General features: G+C 43.3%; 1 protein-coding gene and 1 long non-coding RNA gene across 2 annotated transcripts in view; one reads left to right on the forward strand and one right to left on the reverse strand.

Annotated features, from left to right (window-relative positions):
* KIF5C (kinesin family member 5C) overlaps positions 1-24,488 on the reverse strand; it is a 155,707-nt gene extending 131,219 nt beyond the window's left edge. The window contains exon 1 of the mRNA XM_002749445.7: positions 23,983-24,488. Coding sequence (XP_002749491.3) covers positions 23,983-24,108 — 126 coding nt within the window. The 5' untranslated portion in view covers positions 24,109-24,488. The remainder of the gene's footprint in view (positions 1-23,982) is intronic.
* On the forward strand, positions 9,307-15,386 carry LOC128932383 (uncharacterized). Its single transcript, XR_008482169.2, has 4 exons — positions 9,307-9,424; positions 9,521-9,623; positions 11,586-11,654; positions 12,519-15,386. It is a non-coding gene; the product is annotated as an uncharacterized LOC128932383 (long non-coding RNA).
* Positions 24,489-25,385: the final 897 nt, after the last annotated feature.

The raw sequence follows: 25,385 nt of genomic DNA on the forward strand, positions 1-25,385 counted from the left end.
CAAGCCACTAATCTGGAAAATTTATTTCACTAGTGCCTAACATAGTGTCTGGCCCAGAGCTGGGACTCAAAAATATTTGTTGCATTAATAAATATCACATACTTTTCATGACATCTGTGAGGTGGGGCATTGAGCTGAACAGGACTAGAAAATGCTGAAAAATAAGATTTTGATGTCCTTTAGCCCTTCAAATGTGCTAGGGAAAATTGAATTTTTGAAAAGAAGTTACAATAACTCCCAAAAGTTCAAAAAACCCTAGTCTACTATGTGCTGGTTCATAAATTAAACTTATTAGATCATAAGCAGCAGTTCAAAAACTAAAATGAGACAGAGTAGAATAGATAATATTAGAGGATATCACACATATTAACAGTGTCATTTCATAGAACTATTATTTCAGATATGTGTCTGTGTGTTAAGTGGCAATGTATTTCTATTTCTTGTTAAAATGAATCATGATCTCAGCTGGGCACAGTGGCTCACACCTGTAATCCTAGCACTTTGGAAGGCTGAGACGGGTGGATCACTGGACGTCTGAGGTTCAAGAACAGCCTGGCCAATATTGTGAAACCCCATCTCTACTAAAGACACAAAAATTAGCTCAGTGTAATTGTGTGTTTCTATAATCCCAGCTACTCAGGAGGCTGAGGCAGGAGAATCACTTGAACCTGGGAGGCAGAGGCTGCAGTGAGCCCCGAGATTGCACCACTGTACTTCAGCCTGGGCAACAGAGTGACAGTGAGACTCCGTCTTAAAAAAAAAAAAAAGAAAAAAGAAAAGAAAAAGAAAAATGAATCATGATCTCATAGTCAAAAAAAAATGGAAAACTGCTGCTCTACTAAAAATGTTCTCATCACAGAATTCTGGAATAGGCTAGCCTTTTGCAGGATGACAGTTACCAAAAACTCAGTTCCAAATGGCTAATTTTTAACTTCTTAGGTTTCTATTGTCTTTTGTCCCAGACAGTTCCAGCAAGGCATAATGATGCTAAAAGAATTACCTCCCTATTATTCTCTGTTCCAGCACACTCTCAATCCTTTACTGAAACATTCGCCTGGGATTCTCTTTTCTCACTGAATAAAACAGGAGACACGTCAGCATCGTGATGCTCCAAAGGGGAGGCAGTCCATGAAATGGTCTGATTGCTGTAGAATTCTTTTTATGTAGCCATCCACCCCATTGTGAAAGAAACAGCTGGATATCCAAGCATCTTTCAATACTCAGTCTTCAAGATCCAATAATGTCCACCCCTCCCCAGGAAAAGCTGGCATGCCACTGACATGGTCCCTCTACTCCTTTGTTTGCAGGCTCATCTCAGGTATGTGTTGTTCACTGTTCACACAAGCCACTCTAGGAGGGCTCACCAAGAGCTCTCCTCTGGGGAATCTAAATTTGGTTATTTAGAAAAAGCCAGGAAACCCTTCATGGGCTGAGGATGGGTTTCCTGACTTCAGAGGATGGGTCTGAGTTTTCACATCTCTGAACCCCCTACAGCATATAATGGCTTTAGTATATATTACTCATTTTAAACAGAACTGGGTCCACCCCAAAATTTAACTATTGAAGCCCCACACTGGGGGTTAGCATAATGCCTAACACTTTGTGTGACCATATTTGGGGACAGGGTCTTTGGAGTGTAATTAAGGTAAAATGAGGTGATACGGGTGGGGCTCTAACTCAATAGATTTATATGTCCTTATGAGAAGAGGAAGAGACACCAGATCTCTCTCTCTCTCTCTCTCTCTCTCTCTGTGTGTGTGTGTGTGTGTGTGTGTGTGTGTGTGTGTGCGTGTGTGGACACGCACGGTGAGAAGGTGGCCATCTACAAGCCAGGAAGACAGCCCTCACCAGAAACCAGCCTTGACACCTTGATCTTGGGCTTTCAACTTCCAGAACTGTGAGAAAATGAATTTCTGTTGCTTAAGCCACTCAGTCTGTAGTATTTTGTTTTGGCCATTCAAGCAAACTAATACACTAGCTATATTGAATAGAATTTGCATAGGCTATGTTTTTTGACCATACATTCGAAACATAAATGTTAAGAGAAAAGAGTAAGGCACAGAAAAATATATACAGTATTTTTATAAATATTTTGGACATTGAAGATCAAAAAAAGTAAGCAATGTATCATTTAGCACCAAAAAATGTTTGCGGTAAAATCATAAATAATGATAAAAGTAGGTCCAGGTACAGAGGCTTATGCCTATAATCCCAGCACTTTGGGAGGCAGAGGCAGGCAGATCACTTGAGGTCAGAAGTTTGAGACCAGCCTGGCCAACATGGTGAAATCCTGTTTCTACTAAAAATACAAAAATTAGCTGGGCGTGGTGATGCATACCTGTAATCCCAGCTACTAAGGAGGCTGAGGCATGAGAATCACTTGAACCTGGGAGGTGGAGGATGCAGTGAGCTGAGACTGCTCCATTGCAAGTCAGCCTGGGCAGAGACTCCTCTCAAAAACAGCGAAAATTCCAGGGAGTGCTTGCCTCGTAATGAGGAGGATAACAGCTGAGATGAAGGGAGGCTTGCATATTGGTAAAGTGATACTAAGTGGATGGTGGCCTCATGGGTGTTAATTTCATTAGAACATCTTATCATTCATTTTTGTTTTATATATATTATTTTATATGTATTAAGTATTTTAGAATAGAATTTATAAAAGTAAAGTATTAGAATGATATAACATCCATCGGTTCATACTTATTCTTGGGGAGAGGGAGGGTGAATAAGGAGCATTTCTACTTTCCAAATCTTAACTTCCTGAATTTTTTAAATCAATCTAAAATGTATATATAATATTTGGAAAAAAGAAAAGAAAATTAAAGAAAAAAATAAAAAGAAGCTACTGAACACTTGTGATGACTTTCATACTCCCTTCAATCTTCCCTCCCACCTCCCACTTCCATTTTCCTGAAGAAGAAGTTGGGATGAACAACTGACCATCCTTAAGAAAATGCATTGGTTGATCTAAAATAATGTTGATCCTCAGACTCTATGGCGCAGCATTGATTTATTATATATATTGCATTAAACTTATTTGAAATATTCAGCTGAAATTAACCCGTACTCTTGAAATGAAAAGAATTGTTACAGGGTTGGAATAATAATTCAATCACTCTATAGCCTGGTTATTAGAAAAATGCCAGGAAACAGACATTCAAGGAAGGAAGGCTCTTATTTCTTTTCATTTCAAGGCAATTTAGGTAAATTATAGACATTTCCCTTTCAGAGCTGAGGACTATCAATAGAATTTTAAGTGTGGTTCAGTTATATTAATATCTTCAGTTTTAACTTCTTGGACCTTTCTTTCTTTAAGATGCCAGCTTTCAGTTCACATTAAAATAATTTTATGACTAGCAAGTTGCAAAAAGAGAAAGGTGTTTTGTATGTGTGGCTTCTACATTTTGGTAAAGAGGAAATCATTTCAAGGCAATCATTTTCTTTACTTAGTGAATCTGTAATTTCTTTCCTTTTGGCACTGCCAACTGGATAACTTAATAGAAGATAATGGAGTTTGGATACTCAATACAGAACTATTTTTATTCTGTGGAAAATGAAACCACTTTGCAAACTACTATGAAACCACTCCAAAATCACTTTACCCCACCCTTAAGGTGTTTTATGCTCCCCAATCCTTGAGTACTATTCAATCACTTGTCAGTGGTACTGTATTCCGTGTGTGTGTGTGTGTGTGTGTGTGTGTGTGTGTGAGTGTTTCCATCCATCTGTCTCCTCTACTAAACAGTGAGTTGCTTGAAGGTAAGATAAATGAATTGTGCTCTCCTAAGAAATGCCTACATTTGCCGTTTGGTCCAAATACAGTGAATCACACAAAAGCAATATGTGGGCAGCTTCTTTCGTCCTCAGGTGGAACCGATAATGGGAAGTAGAGAGGTAATGAGACTAAAAATAATCATGAAAATGAGAATGTAAGTGCCACAAGAAATATTCATTCATTCATTCCATCGTGTATTATGCATACCCATTCAGAATCGTTTGCTGAGAATATGAAAATAAATCAAGCAAACCCTGACCTGAGAGGAGCTCACACTCCAAGTGGGATAATTCCAAGGAGGAAGGGACTAAAGAGAAATGAAAATACCTCACTGTGACTTTCTAGGGTGAGAACAAATTTAGAGGCACAGAAAGATGGGAATGGCACTCCAAGAAGAGGGAATCTCATCCACAAAGGCTTGGACAAGTGAACATGCAGACTGAGTTTAGGATACAGTGGATAGTTAGATTTGAGAAAGGCACAGACCTGATGTGAAGTAGAGTGATCAAGGCAAAAGGATAAAGGGAACATAGTGTGGAGGGGTTTGCTGAATGACAGAAAACAAGTTGAAGAGTTCAAACTCATTTTAGTGAGCAAAGGAGAAGACTTAAATGTTTTTGAGCAGAGAACTGGCATAACCTGAGTGGCACTTTGGAAAGAACAGTTTAGCACCAGTGTTCGAAAGAGACCAAAGGGTAGAAAGGAAACAGGGAATTCCAAAACTATTGCAATTCAAGTAAGAGCCAATTGAGGTCTTCAGGACCCACTCATTATCAAAAACAAAACGAACCAGGATAGACTGTACTTTCTTACCTCAACAATAAATATTTACTAAAACTGTACAGCATACCTTGTTTTAAGATTAAGAACAAGGCAAGGATTCTGAGTATCACTGACTTTATTTTAGACTGCCCTGCAGGTCCAATCCAATGCAGCGAGACAAGAAAAAAGAAATTAAAAGTCTATGTCTGGAAAGAAGGAAACAAAACTGTCATTATTTGAAGAAGATAAAATTATCTTCATGATGTATCTTTCAAAAGCTACCAAAAAATTTTTAGAAAACAGTTTAGCAGTGTGGCTGAATGAGCAGCTGGAATTAGAAATCCAAGAAGCAGACATAAATCTCTCCACTTTTAAGGGAGAGAACACAGATTAAATAAAGGTTTTTATGAGAAAAGCATGTAGATTAATAGTACATCTAAACATTCAGAAGTGTAGCCTAAGAGGTTTCCAAGCATATGCATCCAACCCTGAGAGGAATGGCACTGTGTTCTACCAAAGGTCTTAAACAGCCTTTGAGATGGACATCACAGCATAACCGAGAAGCCAATTCTGCCTTCGCACGTAATTTGAGATCAATGCAAGGGCAAGCAACAGAGGCGGAAAAATATTCTTCCACTGTTAAGTCTTGCCCAGGTTTAAAGCTGTCTTCTCCTATAGTAGTTCCCAAACTTCTGTCTCAGTCTAATAGGTTGCTAATGGAAACAACAAAGCTAGGTACACTTATTCCATTTACTGCAGGATTGCTGATTCAAAGAGGAAGGCTCCAAGATGCAGAGAATGAGAGCAACATTTATCACACTTGATTGACATCAAATCCTTTCAACAGGTAACATCTCAAAGAACTAGCTCCTCAGAGAAACTCTAGTTTAGAAAATGCTCTGCGCTCAACATTCTCAATTCCTGGTATGAACCAAAATTTAGGTGCAACGTAACAAATGGCTAAAAGGAAGGATGCTGGAGCCCACTGTGTTGGTTTGAATCCCAGATCCACAACTTACTCTTCAGCAACTTACTTAACCTCTCTATGCCCAAGTTTCCTCATTAGCAGAATGGCAAGAAGGGATATGACAAGAGCAGTTACTTCATAGGGTTATATTAAAGATTAAAATGAATGATGCAATGGCTGATGCCTATAATCCCAGCACTTTTAGAGGCCAAGAAGGATGGATCACCTGAGGTCAGCAGTTTGTGACCAGCCTGACCAACATAGTGAAACCCTGTCTCTACTAAAAATACAAAATTACCCAGACATGGTGGTGCATGCCTGTAATGCCAGCTACTTGGGAGGCTGAGGGTGGAGAATCACTTGAACCCGGGAGGTGGAGGTTTCAGTGAGCAGAGATCACACACCCATTGCACTCCAGTCTGGGCAACGAGAGTGAGACTCTGTCTCAAAATAATAATAAATAAATAAATAATAAAAATAAAATGAATGATTTCATATATGTAAACCTCTTATTTAAATGTTGTCACTACACTGTTAGAATTACAATATTTTGCAAGTGAGGAAGAATATGACTTTGTTGGTGTAAAAGGAAAATTGCTCTTCATGAAATAGGTCCATAAAGGTCTATGAGAAGAGCAGTAATACATATACTGTCTGCAGTTCTGCTAATCCAGACATTCAGTTAATTGATATTTATACTGAACACATTAATCCCTAGATTTGCATTTGGTTTGAGGTGGGGTGACTAGAAAAAAAATAAAAAGCAATCCTTAGCCTTAAAAAGGTTAGAGAATTTTCTCTAAATATGGTCCTCCTAAGTATCCAGGTTGAAAAGCACCTTTTCTCCAACCTTCCGTATTCACTTTCCTGAATAAAATACACCTTCTGGAAGGACATTTAGTGCTAAAGAAATTCTGCCAGTATTCTAAGTGACTTTTAGGGTTATTTTATACCACCTCTTCCTTCAAAACAATAAGCGAGTTCAACAGACATGAAACTACTGCTGTCCATGGAGGAGCCTTTGAAATGTGAAATATGCCAAATGGGACAGTGCTTACCCAGAATGCAAAATTCTTCCAGAAAACATCTATCACAACAGAACAATGCCTCAAATTATTATACTTTACTTTTAAAATATAGCTTAATTTATGCATACTTCATTGTATGTCAATTCCTTGAAATCTGGTGATCTATAATACATATGATAACCAGTAGCCAGAACAATGTCATCCTTCAATGATTAATTAATTAAATAAGATATTAACATAGTTGTCTTTTTGGATGCTAAGTCAAGAACCCGTAACAGTTGAAACTCATTCGGGCTACCAGCCATAAAACTGTGAAAAGCAAACTTCAACAGTACCCATCCTCATGGGAGCCTCAAAAGCGTTATTTGAGGTCAAAAGACACAACATTTAAGAAGAAATGTTACATGGGAGTATTTCTGATTCAGCTATAGGATAGAGCAGAATACCAAGTCAACTAAATCAAGTTTCAATTCCTCTAGCCCTCTTTCAAGCCCCTCCACATCCAATCCCCTCCTTTCCACCCACCTTACTGGCTCCTCTATATTCAGGTCTCTCAAAAATAGCTCACACGCTTCCTTGTCCTTTAACACACAGTGATCATGGCTCTTTTTTTTTTAGAGTCAGGCTCTTGCTCTGTTGTCCAGGCTGAAGTGCAGTAGAGCAATCATAGCTAACTGCAGCCTCCAACTCCTAGGCTCAAGCGATCCTCCTGCTTCAGCCTCCCAAGTAGCTGGGACTACAGGTATGCATGACCATACCTGCCTAATTTTTAAAAACTATTTTGTAGAGGCAGGGCCTTGCTATGTTTCCCAGGCTGGCACAGTAATCATCTTGAATACCTTCTCTCCCCTGTAGAAACTCTTATTCCATCTTTCCTTTTCTCTTTACACCTTGCGTGTTCTTTAAGTTTTATACAAAAAAGTGTCTTTATTTAAATATTTTTAAAACTATTATTTTAGCTTATAAGTAGTATAACAGCATTATAGGTAAAATTTTCACAAACCAGTTAATTTCTTTTTTTTGAGACAGAGTTTCGCTCTTGTTACCCAGGCTGGAGTGCAATGGCGAGATCTCGGCTCACTGCAACCTCCACCTCCGGGTTCAGGCAATTCTCCTGCCTCAGCCTCCTGAGTAGCTGGGATTACGCACCACCGTGCCCAGCTAATTTTTTTTTTTTGTATTTTTAGTAGAGACGGGGTTTCACCATGTTGACCAGGATGGTCTCGATCTCTTGACCTCGTGATCCACCCACCTCGGCCTCCCAAAGAGCTGGGATTACAGGCTTGAGCCACCGCGCCCGGCCAGTTTCTTAAGTAAATGATACTCAGCATGATAGTTACAGCACCAAAAAGGACTTCTGTGAGTGACTAAACCTATGCATTAAAGAGCAGCATTTTATACTCAAAGTAAATTTTGTAGAAAAGGAAACGTCATGTCTTCTATAGTAAGATAAGAGAACAAATATACTAGAAAGGTGGCCCACAGCATTCATTTCTTCTCTTTTTCTATCCCAATTTCCTCCTCATATTTATTGCCTTTCCTTTTGTTTACCTTACTCAGGTTCTCCTTTCCCAGCCCCAGGCTTGCCAGTGATGCTCACAGGATGATGTGTCTGGTGGCTGAGCTCTTCCAGAACTAAAGACGTGCGGATCCCTGAGTACACATAACCATCAAAGCATGAAGTAATGTCTTATGAGTGGTGTCACCACACCTCCCAGAAGAAGGACGAACTCCTACCAGAAGCAGTCAAACATAGTGCCAGATCATCTAGTGAAATGGATCCCCATGGGTGCTGCTATTAGGATACCAAAGGTCTGAAGCTCATCTAATGCAATAGCAGAAAGAATTACATCTGTGAGAACGTGAGAAGAGCCCTGAGTTAGTCCCAAATGTAAATCACCATCTCCAACCAACTCCTCTGCCAGTTGAGGGATGTTGAGGAGTGGGGTACATTAACCCCTCCAAGTCCTTCCTCCCTCTACGTAGCTCAAGAGACTCCCTGCCCACCAGCCTGACCCCTGGAGTGCTGACTGGCAACAATATTCCAAGTTAAAATAGTTTGCTAAATAGTTATACAATCAGTTTACAATTCATATATATCAGAGGAAAAACAGGATTAAAAAAAAAAATATCTAAGATACATGAATCCCAGACCATCGCTCTCCAAATCTTTTCAAAAATGAATTAACCACCAGATGGGACACTCATACATCCCTGGTGGTCATGGGAATTAGTAGAACCTGTAAGGAGAGAAATAGGATAATATTTCATAGAATCAAATTAAAATGTTCACAGCATTGGGCCTAGGAAATCTGCTTCTAGAGAATTTATCCTCCAGAAATAATTCAACAAAAGAACACAGCTCTGTGCATGCAGATGTTCATTAACCCATCACCTAGAGAAAGAGAAAATGGAGATTCCAATGCATTATGATGAGATGGGTTAGCAACCTGTGATCTATCAGCCCACAGGACATTTAAGCAGTCACTGAAAAGTAGAAACATGAAGATATTATACAACATGGAAACTGTTTATGGAGTAATATATTTGGGTAAAAAGGCAGAACTGTATATCTACGGTTGGATTTTTTTTTTTTTTTTAATATTAAGCACCAACCAAGAGAAGAAAGGAGGATAGAAAAAAATAAAATGAAAGCTGTCGGGTGGGGAGATTAGGGCTGCGTTTGTTGCTTGCTTTATGTTACCATCATAGCGTTTTTGCCATTTACAAAGGAGGAAAAATCAATTCTGTGCCAACCCAGACAACAGAAACCTGAGTGGGGGTTGGGAAGAGAGATTTTTCAGCACAGCATCAGACTTCCTCTCCGAAGAGCTGTGTGGCCTTCACCCGCAAGGCGACCTCTTCCACAGGCAGAGGCTAGGACAAAAAGAGGTACCTGTGGGCAACAAAGGCGGTTTCCCTCACCGCGCCAAACGGAGTGGCCACCTCCCACCACCAGACCTCCTAATGGGCGCTTTTGTCCCACAGGGCGGAGGGACCTCATTAGAAGGCGCTGGTGCTAACGGGAAATGCATTTCCAGAACAGGAGGTTTCATCATTCCTAGCGCTAGCGACAGAATGGTGACAGAAGGTAAGTGGCAGATTTGCATCACCGCGTCGCTCCTCGCCTGGAAATTGGAAACAGGCCGCCCGCGGAGGCGACCCCCGAGGAGCCACGGGCCCGCAGTGCCTTCCCAGGACCCGCGGCTGGGGGCCCCTTCCGGGGGAGCCAGGCACCAGGGCGGTAGGCAGCGTGCCACCTCTCAGAAACCAGGCGCCCCGTCGCCTCTGGGCATTCTCAATGTCAACCATTACAAACGCATCTCAAACCCGCTGCCGCAAACAGCTTGCACGAACTTAAATTGCTACAGTGCTCCGCGGGCACCCGCGGGGGGAGGGGTAGTGATGGGGGCGGGGAGGGGGCAGCCTCCCGCACACATTCTTTTTTTTTCTTTTTTTCTTTTTTTTTTTTGAGACGGAGTTTCGCTCTTGTTGCCCAGGCTGGAGTGCAATGGCGAGATCTCAGCTCACCGCAACCTCCGCCTCCTGGGTTCAGGCAATTCTCCTGCCTCAGCCTCCTGAGTAGCTGGGATTACAGGCACGCGTCACCATGCCCAGCTAATTTTTTTTGTATTTTTAGTAGAGACGGGGTTTCACCATGTTGACCAGGATGGTCTCGATCTGTTGACCTCGTGATCCACCCGCCTCGCAGCACACATTCTTTCTCGCATCTTTCCTCAACAACATTCAAAACGCAAACATAAAGAGCTGTAGAGAACTGCAGAGTAACCGAAGCAGGTTACTAGCGCCGGTAGGGCGGGAAGGGGACGTGGGGTGAAAAACTGCCTACTGGGTACTATGCTCCTGTTTGGGTGCAAGATACCCAAGTAACAAACCTGTATGTGTACCCCCTGCATAGAAAACGGAAGTTGAATTTTTTTAAAAAAAAAAGAAGCAAATTTTAAATTTTCTAAAAAGACTCCTACCCCAGCTTCAAAGTAAGAAATCAAAGTGTCCCTCAGTCTGAGGTTCCCCTGAACAGAATGGCATGAGTTTCTCTATTTTAGCTCTCCCCATGTCTTCTTTCCCCTTGTCTCTGGGCACTGATACCAAGCCATTTTTTCCTTTCTTTTTCTTTTTCTTTTTCTTTTTTTTTTTCTTTTTCTTTTTTTTTTTTGTGAGACAGAGTCTTGCTCTGTCACCAGGCTGGAGTGCAGTGGCGGGATCTTGGCTCACTGTGACCTCCACCTTCCGGGTTCAATTGATTCTCCTGACTCAGCCTCCCGAGTAGCTGGGACTACAGGCCAAGTGATTTGTTTGTTTGTTTGTTTGTTTGAGGCGGAGTTTCGCTCTTGTTACCCAGGCTGGAGTGCAATGGCGCGATCTCGGCTCACCGCAACCTCCGCCTCCTGGGTTCAGGCAATTCTCCTGCCTCAGCCTCCTGAGTAGCTGGGATTACAGGCACACGCCACCATGCCCAGCTAATTTTTTGTATTTTTAGTAGAGACGGGGTTTCACCATGTTGACCAGGTTGGTTCCGATCTCTCGACCTCGTGATCCACCCGCCTCGGCCTCCCCCAAGTGATTTTTTTAACTTGCTTTCCACACATTGGACTTAGGTTATTGATGGCAGGGGATCTTGTCTTACTTATCATAGTAAATCCATGATGCTTAGCACTGAGCTCAGCACATACTACTAGATCCTCCATGTATCAAAGTGAAACTGAAATCAATAAAGGCAAAAAAAAAAAATCAGAATGTCACCTCCAAATGTTAGAGCCATGCTGTCCAAGAGAAATACATGCCAGGCACAAATGTGAGCCACACACGCGACTTTAAACTTTCTAGTAGCCACATTAAAAGAAGTAAAAAGAAGTGAAATTCATTTTATTAAGTTATTTAATCTAACACATCCAAAATATTGTCATTTCAACATGTAATTAATATTTAAAAATATTAGTACAAATATTTTACTTTTTGTGTACTAAGTCTTTGAAATTTGATGAATATTTTATACCTACTGCTCATCCCAATTTGACTACCTACATTACAGGTGCCCAGTAGTCACGCACAGCTACCATTTGGACAGCAAAATATTACTAAAGAAGCAGCTATCAAACGGGTGTGTATTTTCCCCCTTTCAAACTCTTTTGGATAAATGTCTAGAACAGAAAATATTGTTTCAAACAGATCCTCAAGCCAATCTTTACCAAGAGCCATATTTATTAAGAAAATTTTAACAAACACATGAGCAAGCAAGGCTGTTATTCTAGGATATATCCTAGGGTAGTCTGGGTGTTATTTCTCCCGCTTGTTTGAACAGATAATTAGCAGGTTGTGTTTTTTAGTGAAGTAATTAATTATCCTGGAAGAGCTAAACACTTCCTTCCCTTCTAAAGTCGACTTTACAACAAGTATCATACAAACAAATAATGAGTAGTTAGAAGATTTGATGCTATCATGATAACATTAGTATCAGGGACCCAGGAGTGCCAGAAGCCTCCCCTAAAAGCCCCCCACTTTTTCCCGCTGGGTGGGCAAGTCTGATCTACACAAGAATAGTGACACTCCAGGTATCCAGGCACCCACACCCATCATCTCAATACGTAACCTGGCCAAAGTCCCAGGTGAGGAGGATTATATGGAGTCTTCCCATTTCCTTACTTCCCACCCAACATTCTGCAGCCTTACCTATTCTTAACCTTGAGACCAGCCCAGTTGGGCCTGAATCTGTGGAGTAAGCTGAACTTATCCCCTCAGCAGCATTCAGAGAGGAGAGAGAAAAGTCGGCCCTGAAAGCCATCCCAGGAAGCCAGACGCTACAGTGGTCAGCCTGTCGCAGAGTGCAGATGCAGGAAGGAATACTGACCAGATTGGCATTTGTCCCTGTCTATGGGGCAAGAGATGGCTGTGAAAGGGGAACGGAATTCCCTTCCCTCATGACTATCCAACGTTTCTAAAATTGATGGAGTTGTTTTGTGCCTAGATTCCCAGGTGAAAATCAATAATCTCTCAGGAGTGAGGTGCCAGACAGGTCGTTCCGAGAAAAACTATGATATAACCTCCTCAGAGAATTGAAGCCGACTGCTCAGCCTTTCTTCATAAGGCAAAATGAGACCTGGAAATGGGAGAGACTACTGAGAGTAAGCCCGACAAAGGAAGAGTCCCCACCATGAGCAATACAGAACTATGTAACCAAGATCTTCAAATAAATACTTCGAAAATAATATTAGTGATCTGCAGCTCTTAAGAACACACCCTGTAGCCGGCCGGGCGCAGCGGCAGTAATCCCAGCACTTTCGGAGGCTGAGGCGGGCAGATCACAAGGTCAGGAGTTCGAGACCAACCTGGCTAACATGGTGAAACCCTGTCTCTAATAAAAACACAAAAATTAGCTGGGTATGGCGGTACATACCTGTAATCTCAGCTACTCAGGAGGCTGAGGCAAGAGAATTGCTTGAACCCAGGAGGCAGAGGTTGCAGTGAGCCCAGATCGTGACATTGCATTCCAGCCTGGGCAACAGAGTGAGACTCCATTAAAAAAAAAAAAAAATACTCTGCAGCTAAGGATGTTAAAGGTATAAATTACTGGGGTTTGTCTTTTTATTTGCACCTTTCCTCCAACTCCATCTCCCTTCAAAAGTTTTCCTTTAATGAGAAGAGGAATATGAAACATAAAAAGAGAACTACAAACCTTTTTCCTTTAAGTACTGTGTTGTGCTGAGTTCTGATCTCACATATATGCTTTCCCTTCAGCTCTGCAGACATATTTTCCAGCGTTCAATTCACATCAAGGATGAGTATGCACTGACGGAAAAGGTCATATGCAATACACCTGTACACACTTAAGAGGATTGCTCCAAATGTAGTTGATGGCAATCTAATAAGAGAGGGTACTGAAGACAAATGAGATGCATTTGCCTGTTTCCCTAATGCTTAACAAGCAAAGGCAAGGTGAAGCAGCAGCAGGAAGAAGGCCACAGAGCAGAAAGCTCTTTAAATAGCTTTCCAGGTGACCCTGCCACACTGGCACTGGTGGATTAAAAAGGATAACTGGGACATGGACATGAGCATTGTGAAGGGAGACAGGCTGGGAATCTGTTAGCCCTGATGGCCCCATGCATGCCTCTCCCACCACAACTGACTCTACACTAGATAAGTCTATTATGGCAAAAGGCTTCTCTTGTTTCAAGGTCGACGTGTATGAGCATTTCTTTCTCCTCACTGGAAATCAACAGTACCTAGCCTTCTGATTTGAAGAAACCAACTGCAAAAAGAAAGGTAGAAGGCAATGGGGGGAATCTGCCTGGGCATTTGATAGTAAGGAATTATTGTTAATACTTTACATGTAATAGTGTTCCTGTAGTTATGTTAAAAATAAAGAGATACAGAGGCCAGGCGCGGTGGCTCAAGCCTGTAATCCCAGCACTTTGGGAGGCCGAGGCAGGTGGATCACGAGGTCAAGAGATCAAGACCATCCTGGTCAACATGGTGAAACCCCGTCTCTACTAAAAATACAAAAAATTAGCTGGGCATGGTGGCGCGTGCCTGTAATCCCAGCTACTCAGGAGGCTGAGGCAGAAGAATTGCCTGAACCCAGGAGGTGGAGGTTGCTGTGAGCCGAGATCGCGCCATTGCACTCCAGCCTGGGTAACAAGAGTGAAACTCCGTCTCAAAAAAAAATAAATAAATAAAGAGATACATATTGAAATCTGTGGGTCAAAAGATATGAGATGTTAAGATTTCGCATTAAAATAGTCTAGTGAGGTTGGGGAGAAAGGTAAGGAGAGTGTGCAAAAAATAAGACTGGCCATTTGCTGACGATCATGGTTAAAACTGGTTGATAAGCACATTTTGTTATTCTTTCTACTTTGCCGTATGTTTGAAATTTTATATAATAAGTTTTCTAAAAGAGCACCTACGAATCAAGGGGGGAGAGAAAAAGCAAGTGTCTGCCTAGGGCTTTTCTGAGGGGGTTATTTTTTTCCTTTCTCAGCTTACCATTGCCCAGAAGATATCACAGATCATTCAATGTGAGCACCAAGAAGAAAGGATACATCCATCCATCCTATTTTTCCCTAAGACTACAATCTTGGCCTCTATCTCTGTCTGCCTCCAGAGACAGATTTAGCTTTTGATTACCTCCAACAAACAACATCCTTTAGGATATTGAAGCTGACAAGAGACGGCCTACAAAATCCTACGGTTTACATTAAAAGTCTGAAGACATTGCCATGTTCCAGATCTGGGGGTTAACAGTGCATGACGAAGCACATACCCTCGGTAAGAATTTAATTTAGCTCGAATATGAAGGGATGCCTTATGAGACAAACTGGCAGCAGTTCCACAGGGTGAGCAGAGAAGTGGGTCTATAAAACAGAAGACAACTTGCAACTTCTAAGTTGCTCCCTTCACAAACTGTAGTGGATGTCTTCAAATCATCTCGTATATCCTTTTACCCAGTCATCTCAATTCTAGGAATGTATTCCAACAAAATAACTGGGCAAGTCCATGAGGAGGTGTATGGACGAATGTTTATATCAAGACTTTGTTTATAATAGGGAAAATAAAAGCCCGAAACCTAAAGGTCTGTTAGTAGGAAATAAAGTATTGATTAGGCATATAATGAAATTATATGCAACTTTTAAAAGGCTGAAAATATATAGTACACTAGACTTCAGACATCAGCATTTAGTTTAGTAAGTATACTATATTATTAAGTAAAACAGAGTTTTAAAATAGATTTTGTTTTAAAACAAAGTGTTGTAAGAATAGAAAAGAACTGGAATATACCATAAAATGTTAATTGTGGTATTTTCTGGTTAGTAAAATTAAATGTAATTTTTACCTTCTTTATGATTTTTGCCATGGTCTAAATTTTTTTCACTGTGCAGGCAACATATTGGGACCCCCACATACACAAAAAGAAACTATTTAAAGACAATAATAACAAAACCATAAAGATGTCTAAAGGAGAAAAGGCAAATTGCCAGAGCTGGACAGAGGTCAAAGTGACAATCTAAGCAAATAACCTTTAACTCTGACAGCCAAGGAGGGTCAGCATCCTTTCCTTTCTCTCAAAAGACATCTTATACTGAGGAACTACTCTGTTCCAGGCCTTGGAGATGGAAATAAATGGGACACAATTTCCTGCCCTCAAAGCTTTCAGCCTAATTGGAGGAAAGGACAGATTTACTAAATAAATGAAATGCACTACTGGGGAAGAGCAAAGTACAGTCATGCTTAAGGGGAAGAGGCTGATTCCACCAGGCTGGAAGGAGGGGGAGAAAGGGGCTGATCAGAAAAAGTCTCCCTGGAAGTATTGTAGGCTGAGAGTCTAAAGGTGAGTGGATGTTTTTCCAAAGCTCACAGGCCATGCAGGTGAGGGTGGTCACCCCTGGTATGTGGGTTGATGTGAGCAGCTGAGGGGAAAGGGATGGGGATTGAGCAGCCTAATCTTTTTGAGGGGGAACAGAAGCACAGATCAAATATATGGTGAGGGGTAAGGCTAGAAAGTAGGCAGGCCCGCAGTATGGTGGCCTTGGAATGCCCCACTGAAGCATCTGGTTTCCAACCTGAGGGCACAGAGGTAACTCTGATGGGTCTGCACCTTCCCAAGGTTAGTAAATCGGACAACAATGCAGAGAATGAACCACTACTGGGCCTTAACTGGATGCCTGACGTGGACTAGCCACTGGGCTTAGCACACAACAGCCCTGGACAGTGGAGAGTGCTATCTCTATTTTACAGGTGAGGAAACTGGCACTCAGTGTGGTTTAGGGATTTGCCCAAGTTCTCACAGCTAAGAAGTGGCAGAGCTCAGAGTTCATCCTAGGCTATCTGACTCACGCCCATGTTCCATGCCAGGAAGACACAACGATGAATCTAAAATTGTTTTCTCGTGAGTTCTCTATGATATTTACAAATGACCTCAAACTCAACGACTCAATTCCTACTAAAAGGAGCTTGGTTGACCTGCAGCAAAGGGATTACGGGGAGAACCTTCTCAGCCACAAAATTAGAACTTTATGAAAAACACCTGGGAAAAAGTAACATGAAACTGGATCTGTCAAGGGGCTTTATTTTTTTCAACTCAAGAGAAACCATTAGGGAGTAGCCAATTTGTTTTTGCTTTTTTAATAAGTAGACACAGGTGAGAAACCTGAGGTAAGGAAGGACTAAAGGGAAATCAAAGGTGCGGGGAGGTTTCCAACTGTGAAGCGGAGGAAGAGCTGAGAATGGAAAACATTATTAAATAGGGGAGTCCGGCCAGACAAGCTCAAGTGGGAGCAGAGGGGAGTCTCCAGTGCTACACAAGTAATTTACGGAAATGCAGAAATTGGCATTTATGGAGTCTTGATTTCAGGCAGGGAAGGGGGAAAAAAGAAATCTTCAGTCAAGATACATTTACTAAGCAACTATACAACTACAGTAAAGGTGACAAAAATTCCAATTAAAAAAAAAGCTACATGGGAAGGATATATACACACACGCACACACACACACATCTTATGCATGATCACAAAGGAATGGCTAACATAGTCTAGAACTAAATGAAACATGCGCTTTGCCTTCAAGGATGTTTAGATATACCAAAATAAGATGAAAACATTGGCTACTCCAACCAGGAGAATGGGGTGAACAAATGCCTAAGAAATGGTAATACAAGAAAGGTTTTCAAGGAACAGCCAGAATAGGGCAGTAATTTGGGGGGGGAAAGCTAATGTTGATATGAGGAAAGTCACAAGAGAAGAGAAGGCAATTAGCATCTTTTGAGCATTTTCTCTGTGCCAGACACTGTCTCACCACTTCATTTCATTTCATCCAAATGATCCTGTGAGATAAGTAATTATTATCTGAACTTTCAATATGAGAAAATCCATGCCCTGGAAAGCTAAGCAACTTGGGGGGGGAAAAAAAGCTAGCTAGTGAATCTACACTTTGTTTTGTCTCATTTTTCCTGCTCCCTCTCCCCACCCCATTCACGGACTGTGTGCCCACTGTGAATAGTGAGTGGCCTCAGTTACATATGCCAGATTACAGCTCTCTGCGGTGTTCACTCGGTCTATGATTTCACAGGGTACATGTGAAGGAAATCACGAATCCATTTCAGGTGATATCAACATCGCTGACTTTAGAGCACTGGAATGAAGCACTGATACACTCTGACACTACTAGACTAGAACGCACTTAGACCAAGTGACTAAATAAACTTATTTTTGTTTAAAATTCTGCTTTTAGATGGAAATGAAAAATGGTACAACCACTTTGGAAAACAGTTTGGCAGTTTCTTATAGAGTGAAATATATAGCTACTTTACAACCCAGTAATCCCATTCCTAGATATTTACCCAAGAGAAATAAAAATTCATACACAGAACCTATATGCAAAGATTCACAGCAGCTTTGTTCATAATCATACCAAACTGGAAGCAGTCCAAATGTCCCTCAGCAGTTGAATAGATAAATAAACTATGGTATATCTGTACAATAGACCACTACTAAGCGAACAAAGAGATGAATTAGTGATACACACACATAAATAAATCTCAAATAATTTTTAACTGCAAAAACCAAGACTCAAAAAGATAATGTATAATTCTATTTTATGACAATCTGTAAAAGGCAAAATTATAGACAGGAAGACAGATAAGTGCTTGCCAGAGAAGCATAAGGGCTCTTATTTTATTTATTTATTTTTCGGAGTGATAAAACTGTTTTTAATCTTGATAATGGTGGTGTGTGGTAAGCAGAATAACAGCCCCAAAAAGACATCCATACCCTAATGCCTGGAATTTGTGAATAAATTAATGTTACATGGTAAATGGAATTTTACAAATGTAATTTCAGATACAATTAAGGTTGCTCATCATATGACCTTAAAGGAGGAAGATTATCTCAGATTATTCGGATGGGGAACTCATGTGTAACCACATGGGCCTCCAAAAGTGGAAGGAGGAAGAAGAGTCAGAAACATGCATGCCTGAAAAAGGGGGCCTCGACCCACTGCTGCTGGCTTTGACGATGGAGGAAGGGGGGCAAATAGCTATGACCCAAGAGTAGCCTCTAGAAGCTGAGAACACACCCCAGGTATAGTCAGCAAGGAAGTGGGTCCCTCAGTCCTACAACCACAAGAAACTGAAATGTGCCACCCATTTGGTGAGCAGAGAAATAAATCCTTCCCTAGACCCTCCAGAAAAGAGCATGGCCCTGCCAATATCTTGATTGTGGCTTTATGTGACTCCTCTAAACACTCAGAGACATCAGCCCACCTACTGGATTTCTGACCTATAAAAACTGTGAAATAAAATAAATCTGTTGTTTCAAGCCTCTTATGTTTATAGTAACTTATTATGGCAGCAATTGAAAACTTATTAATACAAGATAGTCACAAATCTCTATGTATTTGCCCAAAGCATAGAACTACTATACACCAAAAAAGTGTTTTTACTGGCTTGGCATAGTGGCTCATGCCTGTAATCCCACCACTTTGGGAGGCCAAGGCAGGTGGATCACATGAGGTCAGGAGTTCGAGACCAGCCTGGCCAACATGGTGAAACCCCGTCTCTACTAAAAATACAAAAATTAGCCAAGTGTGGTGGCACGTGCCTGTAATCCCAGCTACTTGGGAGATTGAGACAGGAGAATTGCTTGAACCCAGGAAGCAGAGGTTGCAATGAGCCAGGATGACACCACCGCACTTCAGCCTAGGTGACAGATTGAGACTCCATCTCAAAAAAAAAAAATGGTATTACTGTGTGTAAATTTGAAAAAACAGAATTGTTTTAATGTTATTGCTTTGGAAGACAATTACTGTGGAAAAAAGAAAAGTTTTAAGATGTAGCTGTATTTCTTCGTTTGATCTCTAAAATCCTAACTCGGGCTTGAATTTGGTCTCTGTCCAGGCCCCTCCCCCATCCATCCACTACTGCCAAGAAAGAATCTAAGCTTCTGAAGACTGAGGCTACTTTCCAGCTCAGGTTTGTGGCTGATGTTTTGCTCTGGCTTTTAGGCCATAACTTACGTTGCCTCAGGAGGAAGCACTCATCTTTAATAAGACCTGCTTTCTCAAGACTGCAAACAGAAAAGCCCAATAAGAGGAAAGTAAAGTGTGAAAGTCCATTTCAAAGTTCTTTACTGAGAACTCACCAAGTCAGAGAGCTTCCATCAATTCAGTTGCTTCAGCCAGGCACCATGGCTCACTCCTGTAATACCAGCACTTTGGGAGGCCAACGCAGGTGGATCACCTGAGGTTAGAAGTTCAAGACCAGCCTGGCCAACATGGCAAAACGCTGTCTCTACTAAAAAGACAAAAATTAACCAGGCATGGTGGTGGGCACCTATAATCCCAGCTACTCAGGAGGCTGAGGCAGGAGAATTACTTGAACCCAGGAGGCGGAGGTTGCAGGAGGTTGCAGTGAGCCAAGATTGCACCATTGCACTCCAGTCTGGGCAACAAGAGCAAAACTCTGTCTCAAAAAAAAGAAAAAATACACTTGCTTCAAAACCAATAGGCGGAGCCCAAGGTAATGGATGACTCACCAGGATTTTTAGCAGCTAATGGAGTACTCTGAGAAATGCTGTAAGTCCAATATTTTTACTGAAAAATTAATGTGATATGGAAGGGAGCCTCTTTTCTAATCACTTACTCACTCCTGCTCTCCACTTCTAGCTCACCATCAATGTCTTTAGCTCTTCTAACTTTTGCCAAAGCTCAATGTAGTTCTTTCCCAATTTTCTTATATCATTTTAAGCATTATATATGTTAGCTTACCAGGCCCACTCAGAGAAACAGCACTTATCTTTAAAATTATTTTTTAACTACTCCCTGCAGCCTACAGCCAATAAAAAGTCTATAAACTATGTTAAATATACAAAGTAAAGATTTCCAGAATTCACCAAGAGATTGACAAATATTTATTAAGTACCTTCTATGCATAAAGCCCTGAGAAGTATAAAGGAGCAAAACATGCATGGTCCTTGTCTCTATACATGGCTTACAATGTCATTAGATATAAGACCAAAGCTAATAATGATCCAAGGCAACAACTTGAGCAGATCACATACAAAACAAATGCTACCCGAGTTCAAAGTGGTGAGAGATGGTGGCTGGGGTGGTCAGGGAAAGAGAGCTTTGCACAAAGCTGAAAAAGTGCAAGAATGATACCGATCATTTCTCCCAGACAGGACATTTTTATAAAAGAGAAATCCAGAAACTCCACATGTAAAATCTCTTTCTTGGAATATATCTCCATAACAAACAGAACTTTAAGGGAAAATATGACCCCAGTTTCAAAAACACAAAGAATTTCTGGCATCTGAATTTGGACTAACAGATAACTCCACCAAAATTCATTGTTTTCTTGTCTGAAAGTGACATATTTCTGGATAGTCTGGGCTTCGTCGGTCATTTCCAGTCTGTGCCCCTAGAATGAAGGAAGGTTTTGCACATCTCAGGCAGTCTTCACCGGCAACTGAACCATGTGAGCCAGTTCCAATTGAATTGACTTGGGGCCACTCTACTCAATGTATATGGCATGATACAGACTGCCAGAACCCTCATTTCCTTTAGTGCCACAGTATCAATTAGGAACAGGAAGGGTCCTGGCACGTGCCAACCCAACCCCCAATACCCTTTAGTATCTGGCAGTCTTCTTTTCTGTACATACACTCACTAAAAGACATGCAAGCAAACGTTCATACCAGCACTATCCATATTAGCCCCAAACTGGAAACTGTCCAAATATCCAACAACAGTCAGTAGACAAATTGTAGTATATTCGTATCATGGAATACTACAAAACAATGAGGATGAATTTGACAAGCATGACACTTAATCACAAGAAACCACACACAAAAGAGAACATACTCTATGGTTTTATGTATATAAAGTTAAAAAGAAACAAGCAAAATTAATCTATAGCATCAGAAGTCAGAATCGTGGTTACCCTGAGGCACGAGGAGTTAGGGACTGGAAGGGCCACAGGGGGATTTCTGGGGTCCTGAAATAGCTATTTCTTAGTCTGTGAGATGGTTATAGGGAGAATTTACTTTGTGAAAAGCCATCAAGCTGTATACTTATGGTAACACTTTTCTATATGAATGCTTCATTTCAATAAAAAGCTTACCTTAAAAAAAGTTGAAAACTGTTGTATTAAAGGACTATAGTAGGATGAGCAAAAATCACTTTACAGTTGAAAAGCAATGTGTATATTCACATCTACAATTTTTATTTAAGTTTCTTATTTAATATGGTGACTTGGCTTTAATTTATTTAGCCAATAATATATGTATATTTAGATAAGGAAATAAATATATACTCAGAGCAATGTCATAATATTAAAGAAGAATAATTCTAAAATTAAGAGTCTCTGCTTTGCATACAGGTCAAAGAAGATTATTTACTACTTCATTGGTTCTAGGAGAGGAGGAAGGGGAGGAGAAGGGAGAGGGGGGAGGGGAGAGGGGTTAGGGGAGGAGAGAGGAGGGGAAAAGAAAAACTTTTTCAGGATCTTCTAAACCTCTGGGAAAAAAAGTAGGGTCACCAGAACATGTTCCAATACTGCACAATTATTTGTTTGAAAATTGTTACAAGCCAAGGGGCAGGGACTAGATATCCCCAGTAACTCCCACTCCATCTAAACCACAACCTGGCTCAAGAAGTAGCAGATCAGGCAGGCTGTAGGCAGATCCTGGCTGAGAGCTGTAAACCAAACAAGTCACTATCTGCCCCTTGCCCAGGTACTGTCCATGTATATGTCACTAACACTTATCTGCCATTAACTACAGAATTTCCTTCCTCATCAATGTAGCTATATCTTCTCTGCAAGTTTAACACTAAGCAGAGAGAAAATGCTGCTTTCCTGCCCTTAAAGGTCAGCTCACAGAATGTCCACCCATCCACATAGCATTTGGAGGTCAGACTTTCCTGATGACTGCGAAAATGGGGGAGAAAGGGTCCTCAAGGGAAGCTGCCTTTTAAAGCGAGGTACAGGTCAAAAGCTCTGAGACCAGAGCCTTGCCCGGGCTCCTGTGGCATGGACAGAGCACGCCTTATGGTACAGCTGGCACCTGCTAGTCCCCAGGGCCCTTCTCAGGGACTGCGGCAGGCAACCTTGGCAAAGATGCCGGGGACCGCCCGGGCTGCAAAACGTCGGCCTCTGGCGCTTGAGAAAGGCCAGCCGGACTCCGGCAATACCCTCGATAAATTGTCACCTGTCAATCACTTGACCTAAATACACCAGCCACTGGGGGATGGGGAGGAGGGGGTTAGTCGGAGCATGCTCAGTGATTGGGATGACATCACTTAATCAATGCTGGGGACGGGAAGGCTGCATCAGCAACCTGGAGCAGGCTGCCAGGAACGTGTCAGCGGGGACTGGGAGGCTCCCATTAATTCCGTCCTTCCCCACGCAGCTCGCATACAAAGAGGGAACCATCACCAGCAACACACGCTGCGGACAGCTGGCAGGGAAGGGGCGGGAGACCCGGCTGATGTATTTCATTTGACAGATTCCTTTAAGAACTAAAAACCATTGGTGCTCTTTCCCCCCATCAGCAGCCCCTGCTGTACAGAGGGAACTAAGTCGGGGAGGGGGTCGGGGAGAAAAGGTGGGGAAGGGAGATCGAGAGGGAGGGGGGTCCGAACCGCACGAAGTAACTTCTGCTCTTGGCACAGAGGGTTTATCTCGCTGCGCTCTGAGCCTCCTCGCCCCACAGATGTGGACACAGCCTCCTCTCCACCTAGCTTGAGGCGCATGCGAGGGTCTGCAGAGGTGGGAAGGAGGTCATCCCAGAGGGGAGCGTTCAAGCCCGACTCCACATCCAGGGCAGCCAGGCGTGAGACGAGGCGGGAGACACACCAGGCCGCCCGGGGACACCGAGGCCACCAGTACTCCCCCCACCCTCCGCCTTCTGCGCGCGGAGCAAGGTGAAACGCCGCGGGGAGCTCCGAGACGCGGCTAGAATTCTTCCTGTACTTTTTTCTTTCTTTTTTGCTAAGGTCGTGAGAAGAGGCAAATCTCTTTGGTAAATCGAATTGATTGATGCCCGGAAGCATTTGCGGGTTGCAGAGCTCACACTTTAAAGGGGGCCTGGGCACCTGGCTTCAGGGTCACCCGAACACACTACCCACGCGGCGAGGCGAGCGTGGGGAACAATGGGCCCACCCGGGCCCCCACCTCGCCAACAATGGCGGCGCCGAGCCCGTCCTCGCCCCCCACCCCCACCCCGGCCGCCTGGCCCGGCCCGCCGCCCCCCGCAGCCTCTCCACCCACCCAGGAGGGAACCATAGGGCGGGGGGCTAGGGGGTCTCTGACCAGGTCCACCCGAAAGGCCAGTCCCGCGGGGATGTCCGAGGGAGCGGCCTGAACATCTGCGCTGCGTCTGGGGCGTCGGGGCGCCGGGCTGCGGCGTGGAGCAGTAGGGAAGGCGGACGCCCGGACCACTTACCCCGATCACCACGGTCTCATCGCCTTTAAATTTGGGGATAAATTTGTCCCCGCGGAGGATCTCTGCTTCGTTGAGGGGCCGGAACCGGCACATCACTTTGATGCTGCATTCAGCTGGATCCGCCATCTCGGCCGGCGGCAGGGAGGGGGCGCGGGGATGGGTGGGGGGCCGGGGCCAGGAACGACGGGGAGGAGGCCGCGAGCCTCACCGCCCACAGCTAGGCCGCCTCCTGCAGCCTCCGACTACGCTTCTCAGCAGGTCATCGCGAGCCCGGCCGGCTAAGCAGCCCGGCCGCTCCGAGCCCGGGAGGGTGGGCAGCCTCTCGGCTCCGGCCCCTATGCCTGCAGACCGGCCTGCCCTGGCCCTGCCCAGCGCCCCCCGGCCCACCTGCCCGCGACCACGCGGCGGGCGGACTAGGCGATGCGCAGGGAACAAGCCTCGCCCGGCTCAGACCTCCCGGGCTCCTGCGCGCTCAGCCATCCTGCATCAGCACCAGCGCGCTCTGCAGCCTCCCGGCCCGCCCCTCCGCCCCGCCCTCCCCCGGCCCGCCCCGGGACGGTGACGTCACCGCCGAGGTCCGCCCCGCCCCCGCCCGGCTCCAAGCGCTGCGCATCCCGGGACTTGTAGTCACTCTACCTGCGTGGGGGGAGGGGGAAAGACAGGATGCGACCTCCAAGAGCCTGCAAGTCCGGTCTGGCTGCCCAAGCCAGGAACAGGATGGAAGTCATATCCAATATTCCCGGTTAAAATCTCTATAGATAACTAGATCTGTATCATCTCTTTACATCTTTTCCTGATCCCAAAAGAAAATCACTTGGGAAACGGCTCCCAGTAGCCCCCAGGTTTCATTCTTCAACTTCTACCACTAGGTAAGGATGGATGTTTGTTCAGAGTTTGGGTTTGATTGGTCTTGGTTTAGGTTGGCAGCTAGTCCTAAACCAATCAAGCAGAATCAGGGATTTTGTAAGATTCTGGAGGAATCTCATGATGTGAAGGTTCCCAAAAGAAGAGGGATGATATTCCCGGACATGGTGCTGGGCTAGCAGAACAACTGGGTGTCCACTCTATTTTTTCCAGAACTTCCTTTTCCTCTAGGACCCAGCTCACCCTTTGTTGGAAGTAAATGCTCTGTTCTGCAAAGTGAAAATAGCACTCAGGCAAAAGTTTTCTCCGCAGAGCAATTTACTTGTGTAGAAGGATGCATCTGGCAGATGGAGCAGTGGCAAGAGCACACTGAAGGGGAAGGGGGTCTTATTCCTAACACAACTAGCCCCTACTGCTGTGTCTTTCCCCTCTTGGCTAGGGTTGGACTGCATAGTCTAAGCTAATTTCGATTAGCCAATCGAAATTTTTATTTTTATTTTTTTTTCAACAGAGTCTTGGTTTGTTGCCAGGCTGGAATG

This window comes from Callithrix jacchus, chromosome 6, assembly GCF_049354715.1.
Source record: "Callithrix jacchus isolate 240 chromosome 6, calJac240_pri, whole genome shotgun sequence".
Lineage (NCBI taxonomy): Eukaryota > Metazoa > Chordata > Mammalia > Primates > Cebidae > Callithrix > Callithrix jacchus.